General features: G+C 42.9%; 3 protein-coding genes across 3 annotated transcripts; 1 reads left to right on the top strand and 2 right to left on the bottom strand.

Moving 5' to 3' along the window:
* Positions 1–1,320: 1,320 nt before the first annotated feature.
* MELLADRAFT_116290 (uncharacterized protein) lies at positions 1,321–5,818 on the top strand (the record flags this gene model as incomplete). The annotated part of the gene is made up of 10 exons (XM_007409303.1): positions 1,321–1,736; positions 1,805–2,794; positions 2,944–3,018; positions 3,091–3,343; positions 3,412–3,583; positions 3,617–3,712; positions 3,780–4,379; positions 4,448–5,221; positions 5,294–5,493; positions 5,556–5,818. The coding sequence occupies 10 exons, from the start codon at positions 1,321–1,323 to the stop codon at positions 5,577–5,579; spliced, it is 3,600 nt and encodes a 1,199-aa protein (XP_007409365.1).
* Positions 5,819–6,165: 347 nt separating this feature from the next.
* MELLADRAFT_77606 (uncharacterized protein) lies at positions 6,166–9,860 on the bottom strand (the record flags this gene model as incomplete). Its single annotated transcript, XM_007409189.1, has 12 exons — positions 6,166–6,408; positions 6,488–6,745; positions 6,832–7,245; positions 7,324–7,383; positions 7,487–7,904; positions 7,980–8,191; positions 8,255–8,448; positions 8,530–8,628; positions 8,910–9,109; positions 9,181–9,302; positions 9,373–9,754; positions 9,820–9,860. The coding sequence occupies 11 exons, from the start codon at positions 9,577–9,579 to the stop codon at positions 6,394–6,396; spliced, it is 2,199 nt and encodes a 732-aa protein (XP_007409251.1).
* A 6,515-nt stretch (positions 9,861–16,375) lies between these two features.
* MELLADRAFT_85761 (uncharacterized protein) lies at positions 16,376–16,780 on the bottom strand (the record flags this gene model as incomplete). Its single annotated transcript, XM_007409188.1, has 3 exons — positions 16,376–16,609; positions 16,692–16,717; positions 16,777–16,780. The coding sequence occupies 3 exons, from the start codon at positions 16,778–16,780 to the stop codon at positions 16,376–16,378; spliced, it is 264 nt and encodes an 87-aa protein (XP_007409250.1).
* Between the last annotated feature and the right edge of the window lie 1,658 nt (positions 16,781–18,438).

Here is an 18,438-nt window from a genome sequence, read left to right as displayed (position 1 = left end):
CAATAGTATTCTCATTTACTCGAGACCAGACCTTATTTTAATCTTCCTATCATCGTCCTGATAGTTGATTAATCTAAATTAAAATTGTCCCACCACTCCTCTCCCTTTTATGATATTTTGTAATACTTTTTTAGTCCGCCCCATAGCGGACCTTTTTATTAACCTTCTAGTAAGTTGCATGTACACCTAGATACTATCCTGTATAGTTTCTCTTCTACATTGCAACTAGGGCTCTACGCCCCGATTCAAGCTAAAACCTTTCGACTATGAGTTTTAGCCGGAATCACACAAGCACCATACCTATTCTACCAGCATCAAAAGGAAAACTCTTGAGAAGCCACCATTCATGAGAGAAACTTTCTCAAATGCCATTTTGTTTGTATTTCTCTGTTGAAGTTTTGACCCTTTGCTATTCAGCTCAATTGGTTTTCACTCATTTTCCTTATGTCTTCTAGTGAGAAAAATGTATCATTGTACACATGAAATCTACCTCTTTCGCGTCTTTTGCGGTTACATATCGTCCTTACATATCCACGGTCACCTTCCTATTTCCTCCTATCAGGCCCACATCGGGTGCTCCTCCGATGCGCATGAAAGACCTTGGAACTCATTGCACCATATTCACCTCATCTCCAATTATTCCCATGCTGTGAGATACCTTACTGTCACTAGATGTTAGCTTGCGTGTATTTTTGAACAAATCTTTGCCCCTAGTGCGACCTCGAAGTCAAAATTCGCCGATACCTCTGAGACTTGGTAATTTACGCGCCGCTGCGGGTCAGTCCCCTCAAACAGGGTTTGATAGCTCGACAGAATTGAATGGATATGGTGACTTTGCTCTGCGATTGTTGCTATCGGTGCCCACGATGGAAGAATCGAAGAGGTACAAAATTCTGTATCAGTGACGAGATGTTACGGTGTACGCATGAGAGCTGACTGGGGTGTGAATATGCATCATAGGATTCGTCGATATATACATACATAGCTTTTTTGATTGAAAGCTTCGAAGTAATGACTGGCCGGAATATATACATAGACAGAATGGAAGCGAGGCAACGCGCTTTCAACTTCTCTTAATAAAACTAAGCTTGATGGGGGTAGGATCGGAGGCCGAGAAAGGTGACATCGCGGTGAAGCGTCGCGCTTTTATAAAGACTGAGCCCTCGACGCTCGTCGTGGTCCGCGCCTGCATTTTCCTTCCTCTTCTGGCGCAAGATTCATCAGCAGATAAATTCTGTGAACAGACCAATCAAGAAGAGGGAGAGCGTCCTCCAATAAGATTCAGCCAAACATTCTCAAACTTCCTCATCAATCATTATCATGTCTAATTATCTTTATCCTTCCTCGACTGAGACCTCTTCATACTCGACCGAACTTAACAGTCATAATACCAATGACCAAAGTACTCCGTGGCATCCACATTCCTGGTCTGCCACCCCTGATCCACCCTCAGCGCAAACTATTCAGGATCAACTCTACCACCAAGCTGAAGCTGAGCTCGATCCTGAGTTATCAGGTTCTCCACGAAAATCCTCAAACCATTTGTCACACTCCCGCTCGTATCCTACACTCCTCCAACCTCATCCAATCTCCGATGACGCTTCTCCAAATCCACTTCTTTCTTCATTGCGTTCAGGCTCAGTTGGTCTAGACATTCCACAGCCCGCGGGGCACTTTACGTCCTATTCTTTCGAACATAATCTTTTTCAACCTTCCCATCATTCTCACCAGCAAGGGTAAGTTTGATTTCATGCTGCCATATTTTCTGCGTCTAGTCAATTGACGCTATCCTTACTTATTGTAGTTCATCATTGATCCCATCCTTGCCATCTCATCAAAATCAACTTCACGGATCTCCAAGCCGGCTGAGAACATATTCAGATGCCTCGATTCAGAGCTCTATAGCTGGACATCCTGACCACTTTCGTTCCCGCAGCGGTTCAGATTCGTCGTCTTCATGGCCGAATCTTCACACACCCATTACACCAGCCGACATGGCCTTCCAGAACAACAATTACTCTGTTGCATTTAAATCCGATTATGACAACTCGTCTCAATTTGACCCCACTTCGCATCATCATCAACAACAACGACAGCTCTCTCTTTCTATCCAGGAAGCAGAAAACAGTCAAGGAAATGGAACCAGTCCGCGTCAAGGCATCTATGAACTTCCCTCCAGTCAAACAGATGCTCTTGAGCAGTACAATAATTCAAACTCAATCTTTGGCCATCTTGCAACCCCTACAAATCCCCGTCATCAGGTTCTGAACAGGCGGATGTCGAACGACCCTTCTGTAGACGATGGGCTATCTTCTAACCGTCACGAGTCGCCCCTCAGCCTCGATATACCCTCTGCTCCACTTTCTGGGCAACGCTCCCGTTCGCCCAGTGCATTAAGAGGTTCAAGCAACCAACACTTACAAGCACCTATGTCTGCTGGGGCTTCTTACTCGCGCTCTACATCCATTGACTCTACCTACACCAGGGCACGTTCTTCTTCCCTTGCCCTTGGTCACTCTTCGGACGAAGGTGGGATGTCACAGGCTTTTAATACTGCCTGGTCTGCCTCGGCGCAGCAACTCCCTGCTCAGATTGGTTCGCAGTTTGCTGGACTCCATATTGAAGGTGGAAATTCCTATGGTGTGCAGAGCCTCGAAGGCTTAGGTATGGGGCCAGGTGAAATAGCTTACAATCATCAACCAGGAGGTCATCATCAGTATACAACCCACCAAACGCAGCTAATGGCCTATCCGGAGCATTCTATCTCCCGTGCCGAGCGTGAAGCTTTGTTGGCGTGCGTCATTTGTGCTTTATCACTTTTTTGATTTGTCTCGAGGAGATTCTCAGGTATGAACCGCGGCTGACACCAATACTCCGGGCCAATTCTACCTCTTCGTACTCCAACAGACCACACATTCAACAATACCTGTCATCATCTAACAGGTTTCTATTGGGCGAACGCACTGTTTTGGTTCTGTCGGGTAAAGTTGCCCAAAAATCTTATGGTGCTGAAAAACGGTTGGTAGCTCTTTATCATTCGGTGGTAAAATGTCAAAGTACAATTTGCTTATCCTAATTCCATTCATAAAGATTCCTTTGTCCACCGCCGTCGGCATTGCTATTGGGATGCAGTTGGTGGTCTGCTGCAGAGGCTGATCCCAGAAGGCCCATCGGAAATCATCGTGTCGCGCTCGTTCCACCTACGACCATCATATCAATGTCTGGTGAACAGTCGATGCCGTCGGAGGCCTATTCTGAATGGATGTCTATGTCTGGCCATGTGGTAGGCGATCAAGCATCCTTGGATGATGTGGTGATTGCTGGTCGCTGTGTCGGGAAGCAGGTAAGATTTCCACTACTGCTATTCCATTATTCATCCGTGATTGATATATAGTTATTCCATTCAATCAGCTTCACATCTCCGAAGTGGATGAGAAGACTAAAAGGGTCGAAGCGCTCGTCAAAGTGATCGGGCCCGGCTTTGGCTCCCCTGAACATCGTCACATTGGCACCTTTCCCAGTAGACCAATTAAGGTGATTAGTAAACCTAGCAAGAAAAGACAGAGTATCAAAAATCTTGATCGTCAGTATAGCAGCTTTCGCCTATAACATTTAGGGGCGATGAATATTTCACTTACAACTTTTATAAAACAACCCACAGTTTGCATCCATCACGGGACAACGATCGCACTTTTCAATCGACTCCGATCACGTACGCAATATTCATGTGTCTTGTCTTCTAGATAAATAGACTGATCTGATTTATCTACATCATGCAGAGACTGTTTCAACCAAATATCTTTGTGTCTCGGGACCATCCGCAAGTTTTCCCGCTGGTGACTGGAGAGCAATGGCTGGCATAGATGAAAAGCCTTTCAGTCCATCTGAAGAGAGTACTTGTTTCGTAGCTAGAACATCCTGTTGGGATCCTTTCATAATCTTTTTGGTCGACCTCAAAAATTCTCCTCATTCGGCTAGTGCAGAACATCACGGTTCACCTCCACCACCCGGATACCCAAGGCCTCCAGCCAATGCACTCCCGGTGGCTCAAGGCGCAGGTCCGGTACCAATATACTATAACCAACCCATCGTCCTTCAATGCCTCTCTACTGCTGTTGTTTCACCTGTCATGGTCATCCGTAAAGTCGACAAAGGCTCAACTGCGACCGGTGGTGCCAGCCTCGATGGTCACGGCTCGGGAGCAGCCATGTCACGTGACCTACCCGTCGCACCTGGCGAAATCATCGGAGACCCAGTCTCTCAGCTCCACAAGATAGCTCTCGAGGTGATGTCGGATCCAGAGGGGGTCTATGCGAACGCAAACCAAAGTGCGCCAGGCTCGCCATTCCCTGGAGCAGGGTCTTTTTTAGCTTGTTTGGGTAAGAGCGAACTTGCAATCTTGTTGAGTGGGTCTTTCCATACTTACCGAGTGAGATTTATTTTTCAGGCGAGAATGTTGGAATACACCGTCCTGAGGCCTCACGTATCCCTGTCGCTCCTGCTTCAATGATCAGCCCTCCTTCAAGCGCTTCGTCGTTCGGATTGACTAGTAGTGAAGTAGCACTTGCGGAAGCTACCTTCATGTCAAACCAACTCACCCAGCCCATATCTCCTAACTCTGCAGCCCCCGGACGTGCTCGCAGTGTAGGTCCTGCAGGCAGGATAGGCGATACTATGGAGTACATATCTTCTGATGGTGGTAAAGTCAAAAGAACTCGACGCGTTTCAACCTCTCAAAGTTCCTCGAGTGGGATGGGGCGTGTCATAGGCCCTGGGAAAGCAGGCAGGCGAAGAGCAGGATCAAATGCGTCGACTGGGGGATACTCTGATCTTGGAACAGAGTCCTCAGATGGCATGCATCATAATTATCATCCGCATCACCACCATTCGATGCAACACGGAGCATACTCTGCGCCTCAACACCCACCAAACGCTGCCAAGGTTTGGACGATTGAATGCGGAGAACCTGCGGTATGGACGATCGTGGGATGTGACGTTGAGCGTCATACCTTCTGGATCCCGCCTGTCCTATTTGACTCCAAGCCATCTTCGGCAGCTAGCACGCAGGGAGCAGTAAGCGAAGTGTTCAGGACGCCTATTCCATACTGCCCAATTGGAGTGGACTCACCTACACCGATACCTGTCGTACATAAGTACTTGTTGACAAACCCCATATCGATGCCGAAAAATAGGATAGACGCACAAGACATGAAAATGATTAGTACGCCGTTAAGATTTCTTCCTCGACGCAACCTGAACGAGTCGTTACTGATCAGTTTCTCGCGTCATCCAGCCATTTATGGAGCAAATTTCTCAAGGGAGCTCCGGGTTTGGTTTGGCGCTGTGCCAAGTGAGATAGTGGAATATAAGTGCGCCGAGGTGATTGTAGCCTTGCCTCCCAGTGGGGTACCTGGTGAGCTTGGACCAGACGGAGGACCTAAGAAGCATCAAATTGTGATGGTCAGAGAAGATGGAGTTGTTTTCCCATCGAAGGTGCGGTATATCCTATTTTTGGACCTAACCTTTGGAAGCTAATTTTGATTGAATATTCGTAGATTTATTATGCGGAGCCAATGTGATTGAATCGATTGGCAGTACTTGGATTTGATGGCCTAGGACTCTTTTGTTGTAATTGTATGATCGTGTTATTTCTCTGGGATAAATGGGTCAATTTTTGTTAATTATTCAACTGTAATTAGTTTGTGGAATAACGTTCATTTTATCTTATTTGGTTTAAATTTCTTCAGTTCACCCTTTCAAGTTTGTTTTCTTCTCAGATGTTTTGCAGTTTGCAAGGGAAAGAATATACATCTTGAGTATAAGATAGCATGTAAATTGAGGAAAGGCGCTGCTTGCTTAATCGTTGCTGGTACATAATGCTGTAGACATGATGCCCCAATCATCAAAAACGTCGACAGTCAGTTGCCCAAATCATGTATTGGTATGGCAGTGTCAATCTGTTAGATACACGATCACATACATGCTCACGGTAGTGTGATCGTAGAAACTCGTCTTCCTGGCCGCTGCCAGTGGTGGTTCCGTACATCTTCCTCGTATTTTGCCACGTGTGCAGCAACTTCGGAGGCTCTGTTGGTGGGCAACGTACATTGACATGGCATATGTTGCATGCGCTGAGTATGTCGCATGATGTAGAGGAGCAGCATTCATAAACAAGTTCGGGTTTTGATTGCAATGTTGAATAGAAGTGTTCGGTACAGCCACACAAATGAACAGTCAAACAATCGAGACCGTGTACATATGAAAGTCATGCTACTAGAGATATACGAGTAGCTAGCTGCTACTCCTTTGCTCTAGTGTATAATGGATAGGAAATTTATCACAAGAATAAACAGAGAAACTTTATCCGTATTTCCATGCTAATTTACGTTTCTTCTAAGACCACACATCCTACAAGCACACAACTGATTAGCGATTATAATATTGCCACAAAAGAAGGGTAAAAAAGTCTTGATATCGATGTGCTTACCAATAGTAATCGGTTCCGATCTTTCAAGATTTTCAACTCTTGGGCTCCTTCTACCTCAGCTGTCCCTCCTCGGTACTCACCCAAAACCTTCCTCAAGGTCTCTTCTACATCCTTAGCCATGTGCTTTGCGTCACCGCAGATATATGTGTATCCTTTCTTCTGTAGAATCATCTCCCCAATCATGCTACGCTGATCCCAGATATCGTCCTGTACATATCGCTTCTTCTCAGTTCCAGGTTTTCGTGAAACAGCGGTGAACTACGAAATGGTCATTCATTCAGCTGCCTTGGTTCTCAAAGGATTTTAATTGTGATGACGTAGGAGCGAAAGACATCAGTACGCACCATCTTGAACTTTCCGTCCAATTCTGCTGCATATTGATCCCACTCCTCACGATACAAGAAATCTTCATTCTCCTTTCGACATCCATAAAACAACACAATATTGGCCCACTGCTCCAGGCCACCCCCGCGCTCCTTTGCCTTACGCGCACTTGTCACTCGTTCCTGTATAAATGATCTGAATGGGGCTACTCCCGTGCCAGGTCCGATCATCACCACCGGTATGTGTGGCGATGTAGGTAAACGCATGCTGGAACGCCGGATGTGAATTGGTATCCGTAACTCGCCTGAGGGGCCTAGGTACTTGCCCCTCGGCCCTTCGAGTTTGTATTTCGGTACCCCGTGATGACGCTGATCGATTGGTTGGTTTGCTAGTCGCTCATGTTCTCCATTGAGTGCGAGTTTGACATTCAAAAGCTAGAAACACGTGAACAAGGTCAGTTATTATATGCTGTCTGAACAATATCACATACCCAATGAAAGTTGTTTACTCACGTAATTTGTTCCACACCCGTATACAAGCCGGTCCCCGGATCCATACTTCAACACAACCGCCTAGACATCACAACGTCGGTAACATCAGCCTTCAGACCTTCTCCCTCCAGACCAGCATGAACATTATATGTTTTGTGTATTCAAGAAAGATACTACGACTGACGGTGATATGAACTTTGTCGGGGACCATCTTTGGTGAACTCGAGATCGAATAAAACCTAGGTTGTAGCCTTGGCAGTCCACTAACGATCCGATCAAACGGAATCTTCCATTCTTCTAACCAGCCCGCTCCGAAATTTTCTGACAATGGATCTTCTGACTCTAACGGACCATTCATCGCCATCATCATACATTCTCCTAATCGAAGCCCAAGCCGAGCTACTGTATTCGAGTAACGATCTTTGTTTGTACCCAATTCACGCATTTCCTCTCGAGCACGTTCGGTAGGTGCAAATTGAGCTAATGAGGAGAGTAATTGACGGGAGGCGGTGGTAGAGATGTCCAGATAGTGGCGGAAGATAGCATCGTAAGCTGCTGGGCTCGGGAACGGTACCTTGGCCAAGGTGGGGTCTAGCGAAGTGCTGATTGAGAGGAAAGCAAAAAGATATCAATCAGACCCAGATTCAATTCATTGCTTAAAAATCGAGATTACACACAGGTCTACTACCGTTTCCCTCTTTTTCCATAAACCCAGGAGTTTCATCAGACGCTCGACCTCCGAGTCCGGATTGACAGGCCAAACAGCGAGATGGTCCCCAGGCTGATACCGTAATCCACTGCCTTTCAAGTCAAATTCTACATGTACGCAATTTCGATCACCAGCAATAAACAGTTCCTTTGTTTCAGACACGGGTGCGATATACGGATTCTGAGGTGGACAAATAACATCGGATCAATGTCAATTGGTGAGCGATATCATTCTTCTACTGACCTTAGCATTGAAAACGCCGGGGGTGCCGAGCAGTGCTCGGGCACTGAGCTCGCCCTTGTAAACCCTGCTCTCATCGGCCTCTTTTGGATCAATCTCTTTGACATCAAAGTCCGCTACATCACCTCCAGCACCTTCCTCCCAACCCATCTCAGCTTGGACGGCTAACCACATGGGGTCCTTCCAAGCGAGATAATCTGATACAAGACATCGAGAATATTAGTCCAAGCGTAATGGAAAAGGTAAGGTAAATGTGGGGGAATTGTGAACTGGCTGACCTTCCTCCATAGACTTGTCATCGTCTCCCATGCCTAACTCTCCGATTCTCCGTGCCCCTTTGCCCGTCAACTCTTCGTCTATGATCTTGCCCATCGCGCCTTGAATGTTTAGAAATACATAAGAGACAGCGAATCAGTTTGAAAGCCTCTCAACTCAAGTGAAATAGGATGTTGAGGATTTGAGAATTTTTTAGATATTGTGCAAAGCGAGACCCAGTCTTATAAGGGCTAAGAAAGTTGCTGTATGAGGATGAATCAAAGCGAAAAGTCACTTGATGACTGATGTTCATTCGATGATCCTTCATGGTATATCGCTTATGCACAGGAAGTAAGGAAAGTATAGGATCCCGAAGATGAGATGAGGAAGACCGATGACCAACAAAATTGCTCATATGTACGATTCCCCAAGGCGAACACGACAAACTTCAACTTGCTGAGGTCGAGTTGATCTTTAGGTGTAGTCTTGAGGAACTCGAGCATGTTGACCGCATTATCGGTGGGCTCCCCTTCGCCATAAGTAGCCATCACGAAAACCGCTAATTGATCTTCGGTCATCTGATCGAGCGTATCAAAGTCGTAACTGTTGATCATAGTTGGAGAATGAGAACGAAGACCGACTGAGGTTCATTGAGACAAAGTCAGATAACGCACTCATCCGGATCGGCTACCAGACTGCTGATTCCATATCGTGATTTAGCTTCCTTTGCCAATCTGGTTGCGTAATCTTCGGCTGTGCCAGTCTGGGAACCATAGAAAACGACAACTTTCTTCTTCTAAAAAATCGAACAGGAAAGGCTTCGGTCAAGAGTATTAGGTTAGACCATATCAAGAAGAGGCTCTGACCTGCAGTTCCATTCTTTTGACGAAATCCCGACCTGCTTCTGGAAGGTCAGCAGACTGATTACCGGGCTTGAAGTTACCATTGAGAGTTGGAACCTTCGGGGTTGGGGTTGAGGATTTGGGTGAAGAGACAAAGTAAGACCATAGGACGTAAAGCGAAATAAGCCCAGCGAGTGAGGGGACGAAGAGTTCTGAAATATTATAGGACATGATTGAAGCGTAGTTTGAGCAGATCGAGATCGAATCCGAAACCCTTTAAATCGAGATGTTCACTTGACTCCAGAATCAGAAGGGCAGTTGGACTTGAACGTTGATACCCTTATAATACCCTACCTCGGCTTTTACTGGGATGCGCTTGATTGTTCTGTCACTCCTTTCCCCTGTGCTTCGAGGAGACATAGTTTCATCAAATAAATTCATGAGAGTCATATAGAGGAAACAAACACATACCACCGAAGCTTGTTCTATCAAGGCTTCTTACAACTTTCCAGCCTCGTCTCGTTCAGTCATCGAACTTTTTTTAAGTGGGTTTGATTACATATATCGCACTATATCTTAACGTGTTTTATCTAAGGTCCCGTTTGGTAGCTTTGGTAATACATCGTTACAACATAAAAACAATATATTTCACTTTGTCCCTATATCCTCAAGGGGCAGATTCGGTTATACGATTACCGAACAGTTGACCAAAAAGGTCATTGAAGCCAAAGCATTCGAAATCTGCAAGTTCATCAAAGAATATACACGTGGATTCCAACGGCAAACTAACGCACTATGTAATGGACAGGCTTCGAGATGTCTGAAAAACGTGATTCGACCAAGGCGCGATGGATGGCCCGATGCAAATGTCAGAAGAGAATGGACGGCAGGCCTTCCCAACTTCAGGCCCACATGACCAATGAATGCAAATCAATACCAGCCCAAATACTGGCAACCAATCAATAACGACGAAGCAAAGCAACCAGCATCGACTTCATCTTCTGCTGCTCCTGTCGTCTCTCCCTCTGTAGCTCCTGAAGAAAAGACTCTTCTTGACTTTACAAAGAACAAGAACAAACTTCATCACTTCAGTGAACAAAGCAAGAAGAAGCGCGACGAGTCATATGACATACTTCTCAGGTCTTTGATAATGAGGCGTATTCCATTTGCTTTCCTCCATAACAAAGATTACAAACTCTTTCAGAGCGTCTTTTAGTTATCGCGTACAAGCCTCCCTCTATATATATGGGGATGGATTGGATTCTTCCCAAGCTTCATGCAAAATGTGTGATTGAAATGCGCCAAGATCTTATACAACAAAGCAGTCTTACAATATCTCTAGATGGATGGACTGATGTTGGAAGGAACAGTGTATACACTGTCCTTGTCTTACTTGGATCTGAGGTCAAGCAGTTCATCAAGGCACTTTTAACCTTCACCAGACCCAGCACACCTCCAAAAACTTAGTCTTGGCACTCAATGAAACCCTGGCACATTCTGAAGTTAATTGCAATCAGAGAAATGCAGTTGTTACTGACTCACCATCTTCAATGGTCAAATTTTGGGTCAGTCTTTTGCTTTTCTCTTGGATCATTCCTTGCCTTTTGGAATCTGTCTATAATTGTTGATTGCTACTACAATGCAGTCCTTTATTGACAAAGCTCACCCAGAGGTTATTGGATTAGCATGTGTCTTACATGCATTCAACAACCTTGCAAAGGACATACTGAATCACCCACTTATGGTACAAGCATAGTTAATTACTTCAATTCCTCTGCAGTATTCAGCAAACATTTAGCTTCTTGGAGGAAACAAAGAGGTAAAGCATGTTTTACAATCAGCTTGCATGAGCCAATGGTTCACCTTTGCAAAGGTGTGCCTCTCTGTTGATGACCATGAAGCTGGACTTCTGAAATGTGTTGAGATGGATGAAGACTAGTCAATCTCAACTCCAAGCATGACACCTCAAGTTTGGAACATTGTTTGTACTTGTCATCACTTTACTGTGCATAAAGCTCTTCTATTGGTTACCAAGCCTGTAGTCAATGCATTGGCTGATCTAGAATGGGCCACCACCACTCTTGGTAAAATATGGAAGGAGATCTTGGGTTTCTACTTATCTCTCAGCAAGATAGATGTGTTGGTCTGGCCCAACCATTCAGATTTTAAAAAACAATGTCTCTTGTATGGTGATAAACAAGCCAAAGTATACAATGAACCAATTTGTCTTATTGCATTCTTGCTCAGTTCTGCTTATTTTTAAGTTGCTGTGTTGAGAGAGGTTCCAATTAAGGTTTTCACAAAAATACTTGTCACACTTTGCGGATACTCAAAGACAGAATGTATTAACTTGACAGATCAAGCACAACTTCACCTTCATGGCACAGGTCTTTTTCCTACTAAACAGAATTGTCAGTCATTTTCATTTGCCTTCCTTTGGTCCTTCTTCTACAAGTGCAACTAATTTGTTTCTTCTCAGAAATACAAGCATTGGATTACTGGCTCAATCTACCCTTACTCTCCAAAGAACTCAACCCAAGACTTTTGCAATCAAAGTACTTGATCTTATAGCCCATTTGGAGGAGTTGAAGGTGTGTTTTTGGAAATGGGACAACAAATACAAAATACCAATCACAACTAGCCAAAACTCATCTAACTATGATTTCACAAGTGAGGCTCACATTGATAAATCACACTGAACCCAAGGAATCCAACATGGGGTTGGGAAAATTGAAGTTGTTGAAGACAGTCCAGCAGACTTCTCTGAAGGTTTTTTGGGACCTGATGAGCTCAAATAATTTGAGACTGATTTTTTTCCTGAGGATGCACCCATTGATCCCTTTCTTTTATCAATGAATCCAGGTTTTGATGGGCTTATAAGTACCCTTTTTGATTTTGAGAATTTTGCTATCAACTCTGTCCATTCTTTCTTGCCTTTGAATGTCAACACTTCTATGGTGGATAGCTCTGGTGATCCATGGAACCCTGATGATATATTATTGTAGACTATGATCAGATTGCTTTTTTAGACCTTACAATGATGAAATATCTTCTTTTAGTTTTTCCTAAACTTTTGTCTTTGTGCATTGAACTTTTTGCAAAACATTAAAATTGATGAGTTGCTTTTACTAGTCTGCAACATTCACATTTGCTGTCTTCTTCAACACCTATTTGGTGCAAAAAAATTTGGAGTTTACAATGCCCATATCTCAGCTGGAATATCAAGGCTCTCTGCCCTTTTTCTAAGTCATTTGGTGCATCAGCAATGTATCTTCCCTTAGGTTTGAAGGTCTTAATTTGTTGAGGCCAACACAGGGGTCTGGTGATGGGTGTTGGGGATCAGGTGTTCAGTCTATAAGATGGATTGTTGGTTGAAGAGAAAGAGAAAGGTCTACATTAGTGATGTGTACAACTAAAGACTCCTCATTCATCTTTTACATCTCCTATGAGTCTTCACCAATGATTAAAAGGGTTACAGGATTGTAACATTATCCCCCTGTTTATGCCCAATCTTCCTCTTGCAAGATCTGTGTTCATTCTGTGGGCAGTGTTAAAAAATCCAGTGGGAAAAACTTTGCCCTCTCACTTATGCTGTGTCCTTTTGTGCTTCTCTGCTGTTCTAGGAAATCTGAAATTAACATCATTCAATAACTCCATACATTTTTTAGATTCACCTGAGGTTCCAATGAGTTATGCTTGGTCCCAAATCCCTTCCAACTAACTAAATATTCTGTCTTGTTGTATCTTTTGTGTCAATCTAAAATTTCTGAAACCTCCCATTCTTCACCATTGTCAATTATTGTTGGCTGTGGGTCTTGTTGTTGTTGTTCCTCAATGCTGTCATGTTCATGCTTCCTAAGTAAAGAAACATGGAAGACTGGGTGTATAACTGTCAGCCCTGAGTACTAAACCATAGTGCCAAAGGCTGACAAATAATAATAAGAAAAGCTTTAAAAACAATAATTATAGGCCGTTGCTATTTGCAGCCCACATGGAATCCATGTAGGCGCTGCCAAAACAGCGCCTACATGAAGGTTTCCCACGAGAAAGCGCCTACATTTATGATGTAGGCGCTTTTTCCTTTTTCAAATGATGCCTACAGGCTGAAAAACCAATGTAGGCGTCATTTGTGTACGCCTACATTCTAAAAATAAGATGTAGGCGCTATTTTGAAGCGCCTACATTCTAAAAATAAAATGTAGGCGCTTTTTTGAGCGCCTACATTGTTTTTTCCATGTAGGCACTTAAGTTGGTTATAAGGGTCTTATACACATGTGAATACAAATCTATAAGGGTGCTGGTATTAATATACAAGGGTGTTGGTATTAAATGATAAGGGTATTAAATGTAAGAGTGCGCATTTGATTATAAAATTATAAGGGTCTTATAGTTATTTATAAGGGTGTTGCAATTAAATCATAAGGGTGTTGGAATTAAATTATAAGGGTGTTGGTATTAACATATGTAGGCGCACAAAAATTACGCCTACAGTCAAAAAAAAATGTAGGCCCATTTTTGTGACGCCTACACAATGTAGGCGCTTCCAATTTACGCCTACATTTCATTTTTAGAATGTAGGCGTACACAAATGACGCCTACATTGGTTTTTCAGCCTGTAGGCGTCATTTTAAAAAGGAAAAAGCGCCTACATCGTAAATGTAGGTGCTTTTTCGTGGGAAACCTTCATGTAGGCGCTGTTATGGCCGCGCCTACATGGATTTTGTGTGGGCTGCAAATAGCAAGGGCCTAATTATAACTCAAACTCAGTTTCAAAAGTCAGATTACATATGAAATCATGTATGTGACATGCGTAGAACTTATGTAAAAGACTGTGTACGTACACAACTCTTATATTTCCTAAGGTTACGTACATTGCACAGCTGTAACATTTATGTAACTAAGCAGAAAGGTTTATACCTATATGTCATAAAAAGTTAAACCCAACCTTGGAACCACAAATTGTGCACATAGGATTTTCAAACTTCAGACTATAAAAACTCTGAATATGCAAAATTTGTAAGGATCAAGACATTACAATTTGACACTTTCATTTACCCAATAAAACCTCATCACCCACTAGATTATAAGCTTTCAGTACAGTGAACTTTACTATCATATCTGTGATTGGTTAACTTGTTCTTGTGGTTATCATTTTCTTTCCATTATTGTTACTGTTCTTGGACACAGTATTGTCATAGTTGTTGATTACCATTTGTGGAATCAAAATATTCAGGAGGTAGTCCTTAAGCAACGCTTCCACAGTTACTTTACCGTTTGCAGTAAAGTAACAGGAAAGTAACTTTTTTTTCCAGTATAAGTATCTCAATACTTAGTATTGGTCTGACCAATACTTTACTCCCAGGTCCTTGGGATGGTATCCTTGATTTTGATACCGTCTTGAGTAAAAAAGTATCAGAAAACCAATACTTTACTCAGCAGTTGCTGGAGAAGTATCAGTCAACAATACCTCTTGTTTAGGCCTAGATACCAAGTACAGTATTGGTATTGTGGCACAAATACCAATACAGTATCAATTATAGTAACGGTATCACTTCAAGATACTTTACTCAAGGTAGGTCTTGTTGGTATTGTGGTTTTTGATACGGTATTGAGTATACTATTGGGCAACCAATAGTTTACTGCAAACCAAATTTTACAGTAACATTTTTTTGATACTTTACCAGGTATTGCCAATACAATACCAGTAAAGTAACTGTGGCAGCATTGCCTTAAGTGCTGCTTGATTGGTTTGGGATTTGGTCAGATCAAGAAACTTTAAACCTGTGTAGTACCTCTATTAGTCAGAGTTTAAAGTACTAAACACTATGAGAGAATTTAGTGTTTGTAATCAGTTTATTTCTAGTTAGAAAGATAATTGATGGATGAAATGGAGTTTTTGGTCACCTGAATCAGTTCTTGGAGTCAAGGGTCATCAAGTGTTGGTTTCCTAATCAATGAAATTAACTCTTCATCATTAAGGATGGTCTCTGCTTCTATAATCTCTGAGTCCCATAACATCCAATTCAAACCAGTGTTTGGCATTGTGTAGTGCTACCTCTTCATTCTCGAAAAATGAATCTAAAGTTGTGATTTTGGTGAATGTATCTTGTCCTATATTTTCAGGCCGTGATAACTGGTCAAATGAGAGCTTATCAGCATTGCTAGGCTCTAAGTCTGGCCTTCTTGACAGCGCTTTGGGTTTGGTTGCATGGTTGCCAGGGCGGAATTCAATCTGAAAGTCAAGCTATCCTAGAGTTTTGGCGCATATGATCTAGCTTGCTGTCTTGTTAGCTGCTTTGTTGTCATGAATGTTTCTAGGTTCCCATGATCCGTATATACTATTACTTCCAATCTGTTGGGATTGCCCTCTAAATAGTGGCACCACTCTTCAATAGACACAACAATAGCTAGGAGTTCCTTGTCAAAAATTTTGTAGTTGCGCTCTGCCAGCACTAATGATTGTGACAGATAAGCTATGGGGTGTAATTCACCATCATCTTCACTCCGCTGAGATAAGACAGCACATAAGGCAAAATCAGAACAATCACATTCCAATACAAATGCTTTGTATGGATCTGCAATTTTCAAAATTGGAGCTGATGTAAATGTCAACACTGAGACAGCAGCGCAACGCAGCGCAACATGGCCAGTTGCGTGCTGCGTAGCTCTACCAGTTATCTGGAAATTTCCTTGATGGCTAACGTACCTCTTAGAGTTACGCTATCCGGCATAGCGTAACTCGTGTGATTTTCACGCGCTATCTCAAGCTTGTTGCGTGGCGCTTAGAGTTACGTTATCTCTACTTTTGCGCGCTATCCTGCTTTTTTTTGTTCAATCAAAGACACTCAAAAATGTCATGATCAAAAACTCTGACTAGAAAATTTGAATCAAACAGTACTATAAAAGCAAAAGCAAATATCAAAACACTCAAAGCAAGAGCGAAGCGACACAACAAAACCACACTCGTGTGAAAAACTTGGGAATCAAAGTTGTTCAAGCTCAACTAAAAAAATTGAAAACAACTTCTTTATTCTACTTTCTTACTATCCACCTTTACTCTTTCTCGATTGATTTCTTCTTTCTTATGATATGCTTTATAACCTTTATCAATACCAATCATAGCATCTGTCCAACAAAAGCTAGTATAATAAGATCCCATAAACTTTTCATGCTGGTAATAATCATGATCAGCACCAGCCCAAAAAGGTATGATGTGGTGTAAAGACCAAGGGAAGTCGTAACCTGAATGAGCATCAATGGCCTCTAAAGAAAACAATAAAGATTGTATTTAGTTCCTGTGAAGATTTGGATCTTTAATGAAGACTCAAAAGGAAAAAACGAACATACGGACCACCGATTGTTCCAGCTCCTACGATTTAAACTTCAAGTTGATGTGAATGTTCAGCTGCAAGAACGAATTGAGCTGACTCATGATCTTTTTTAGATGATTCACATTGATGATTGTGAGAGAATATAATTGATTGTAGTGGATAGGATTGTGAAAGGGATCGAATGCTATAAGCTAATGGTTTGGGGAGTTGATCGAGAGGATTTGGAAGGGTACACATGCCTACACATGCTGAGTTGTTGGTATGTATTCAATCAAGCCCTATCAAGCCCCTGTTTTCCCTTACGCGCAACAGAGCTACCGTCACGAGATGCGGGGCTGATGCGTAGCTTGAGAAATAAAGAACCCGTTAACCCGGATTGCTAACGTAACTTTTAAAAAGAAGCCCCGTTATCCGGGGCTGCTAGCGTAACTTTTATGATATCCGTAACGCTATCAGATAGCTTTGCGCCTGGAGTTACGCTATTGTTACGCTAGCGCTATCCTGAGCGCTGCTGTCTCAGTGTTGTAAATGTGGTCTTCAATGCCATAAACACCTGATTACAATTTGAATCCCAAATACACGGGGTATTGTCTCTTGTGGGGTTGTGTAAAGATTGTTTTGGAAGATTGATTTATGAACCATCTGGAAAAGTTAGCAAATCCAATCAACCTCTGCAGTTGGTTGATGTCTCAAGGCGCTAGCCATTCAGTAACTGCTTTGACCTTAGTTGGGTCCATGCGGATCTTGTTGTGTGAAAAAATCAATCCTAAAGATTCAAACTCTGAGCGTGTGAGCGTGAAAATCTACACTTTTCTTTGAGCCACAAATGTTTCTTATCTAGAAATTCCAAAGAATGGATTACTGATTCTTGATGATTAGCACCCTTCTTAGTGTATATCATGATGCCATCAAGAAAAGCCGCCACATGTTTCCCTATATGTAGTAGTAAGAAGCCTTGCATAAAAAACTGAAATAATCTGGGTGCCCCCGTTGGTCCAAACGGCATTGTTAAAGGCACAAATTGACCCGCCCTGCAGATGAATGCAAGAATGGCCTCATAGCCTTCAGCTACTTGCAAATTCCCATATGCATTCCGCATGTCCAGTTTTGCAAATTCATCTGGATCCAATAAACTGTTGATAAGATCCATCATCAGCGGCAATGGATACTTGTTCTTAACCATCAATGAACTAAGTTTGTGATAATCAAAACAGGGATGTAAATTGCCATCCTTTTTCCCAGTGAATAGGACCAGCGCTGCCCATGGCAATGTTGTGTGTTGGATGGTTCCATTGGCAAGTCCTGAATTAATCAATTCTTCTAATGCAGTGTTCTTGGCTGGTGACAGTGGGATGATCCGGCTAGCTTGAGGTTGAGCATCCTTCACTAACTCCACCTTGAAATCATACTTTCTTTGAGGCGGTAAACATTGAGCTTTTGACTTTTGAAATAGATGAAGGCACCAGTGGTACACAGGACTGAGGGTGGACAAGTAGTGAAGTGTAGAGAGAAATGCCCAGCAAAGACCTGGGGCCGGAATGCGGGAGAGTGTGGTTGTAGTCCACACATAAGAAGGGTAAAAAAATTCCTCTCCTTCCACCGCGTATTCCTTCACTTCTCTCAGTCATCTTGACCCCTTTTCTTCTTTTATTTTCTCACTCACTCTCCTAGCTCTCAGCTTTTGAAGATAAACTTTTCAACACCCACCCACTGTCCCAGGGGAAGAGAAGCCCTCCTCTGGTTCTTTGTTATCACCCCG

The sequence above is a fragment of the Melampsora larici-populina genome (assembly GCF_000204055.1).
Source record: "Melampsora larici-populina 98AG31 unplaced genomic scaffold MELLAscaffold_15, whole genome shotgun sequence".
Classification (NCBI taxonomy): domain Eukaryota; kingdom Fungi; phylum Basidiomycota; class Pucciniomycetes; order Pucciniales; family Melampsoraceae; genus Melampsora; species Melampsora laricis-populina.
Note: the sequence above shows the minus strand (reverse complement) of the source record. Positions and strands in the feature narration are given on the sequence as shown.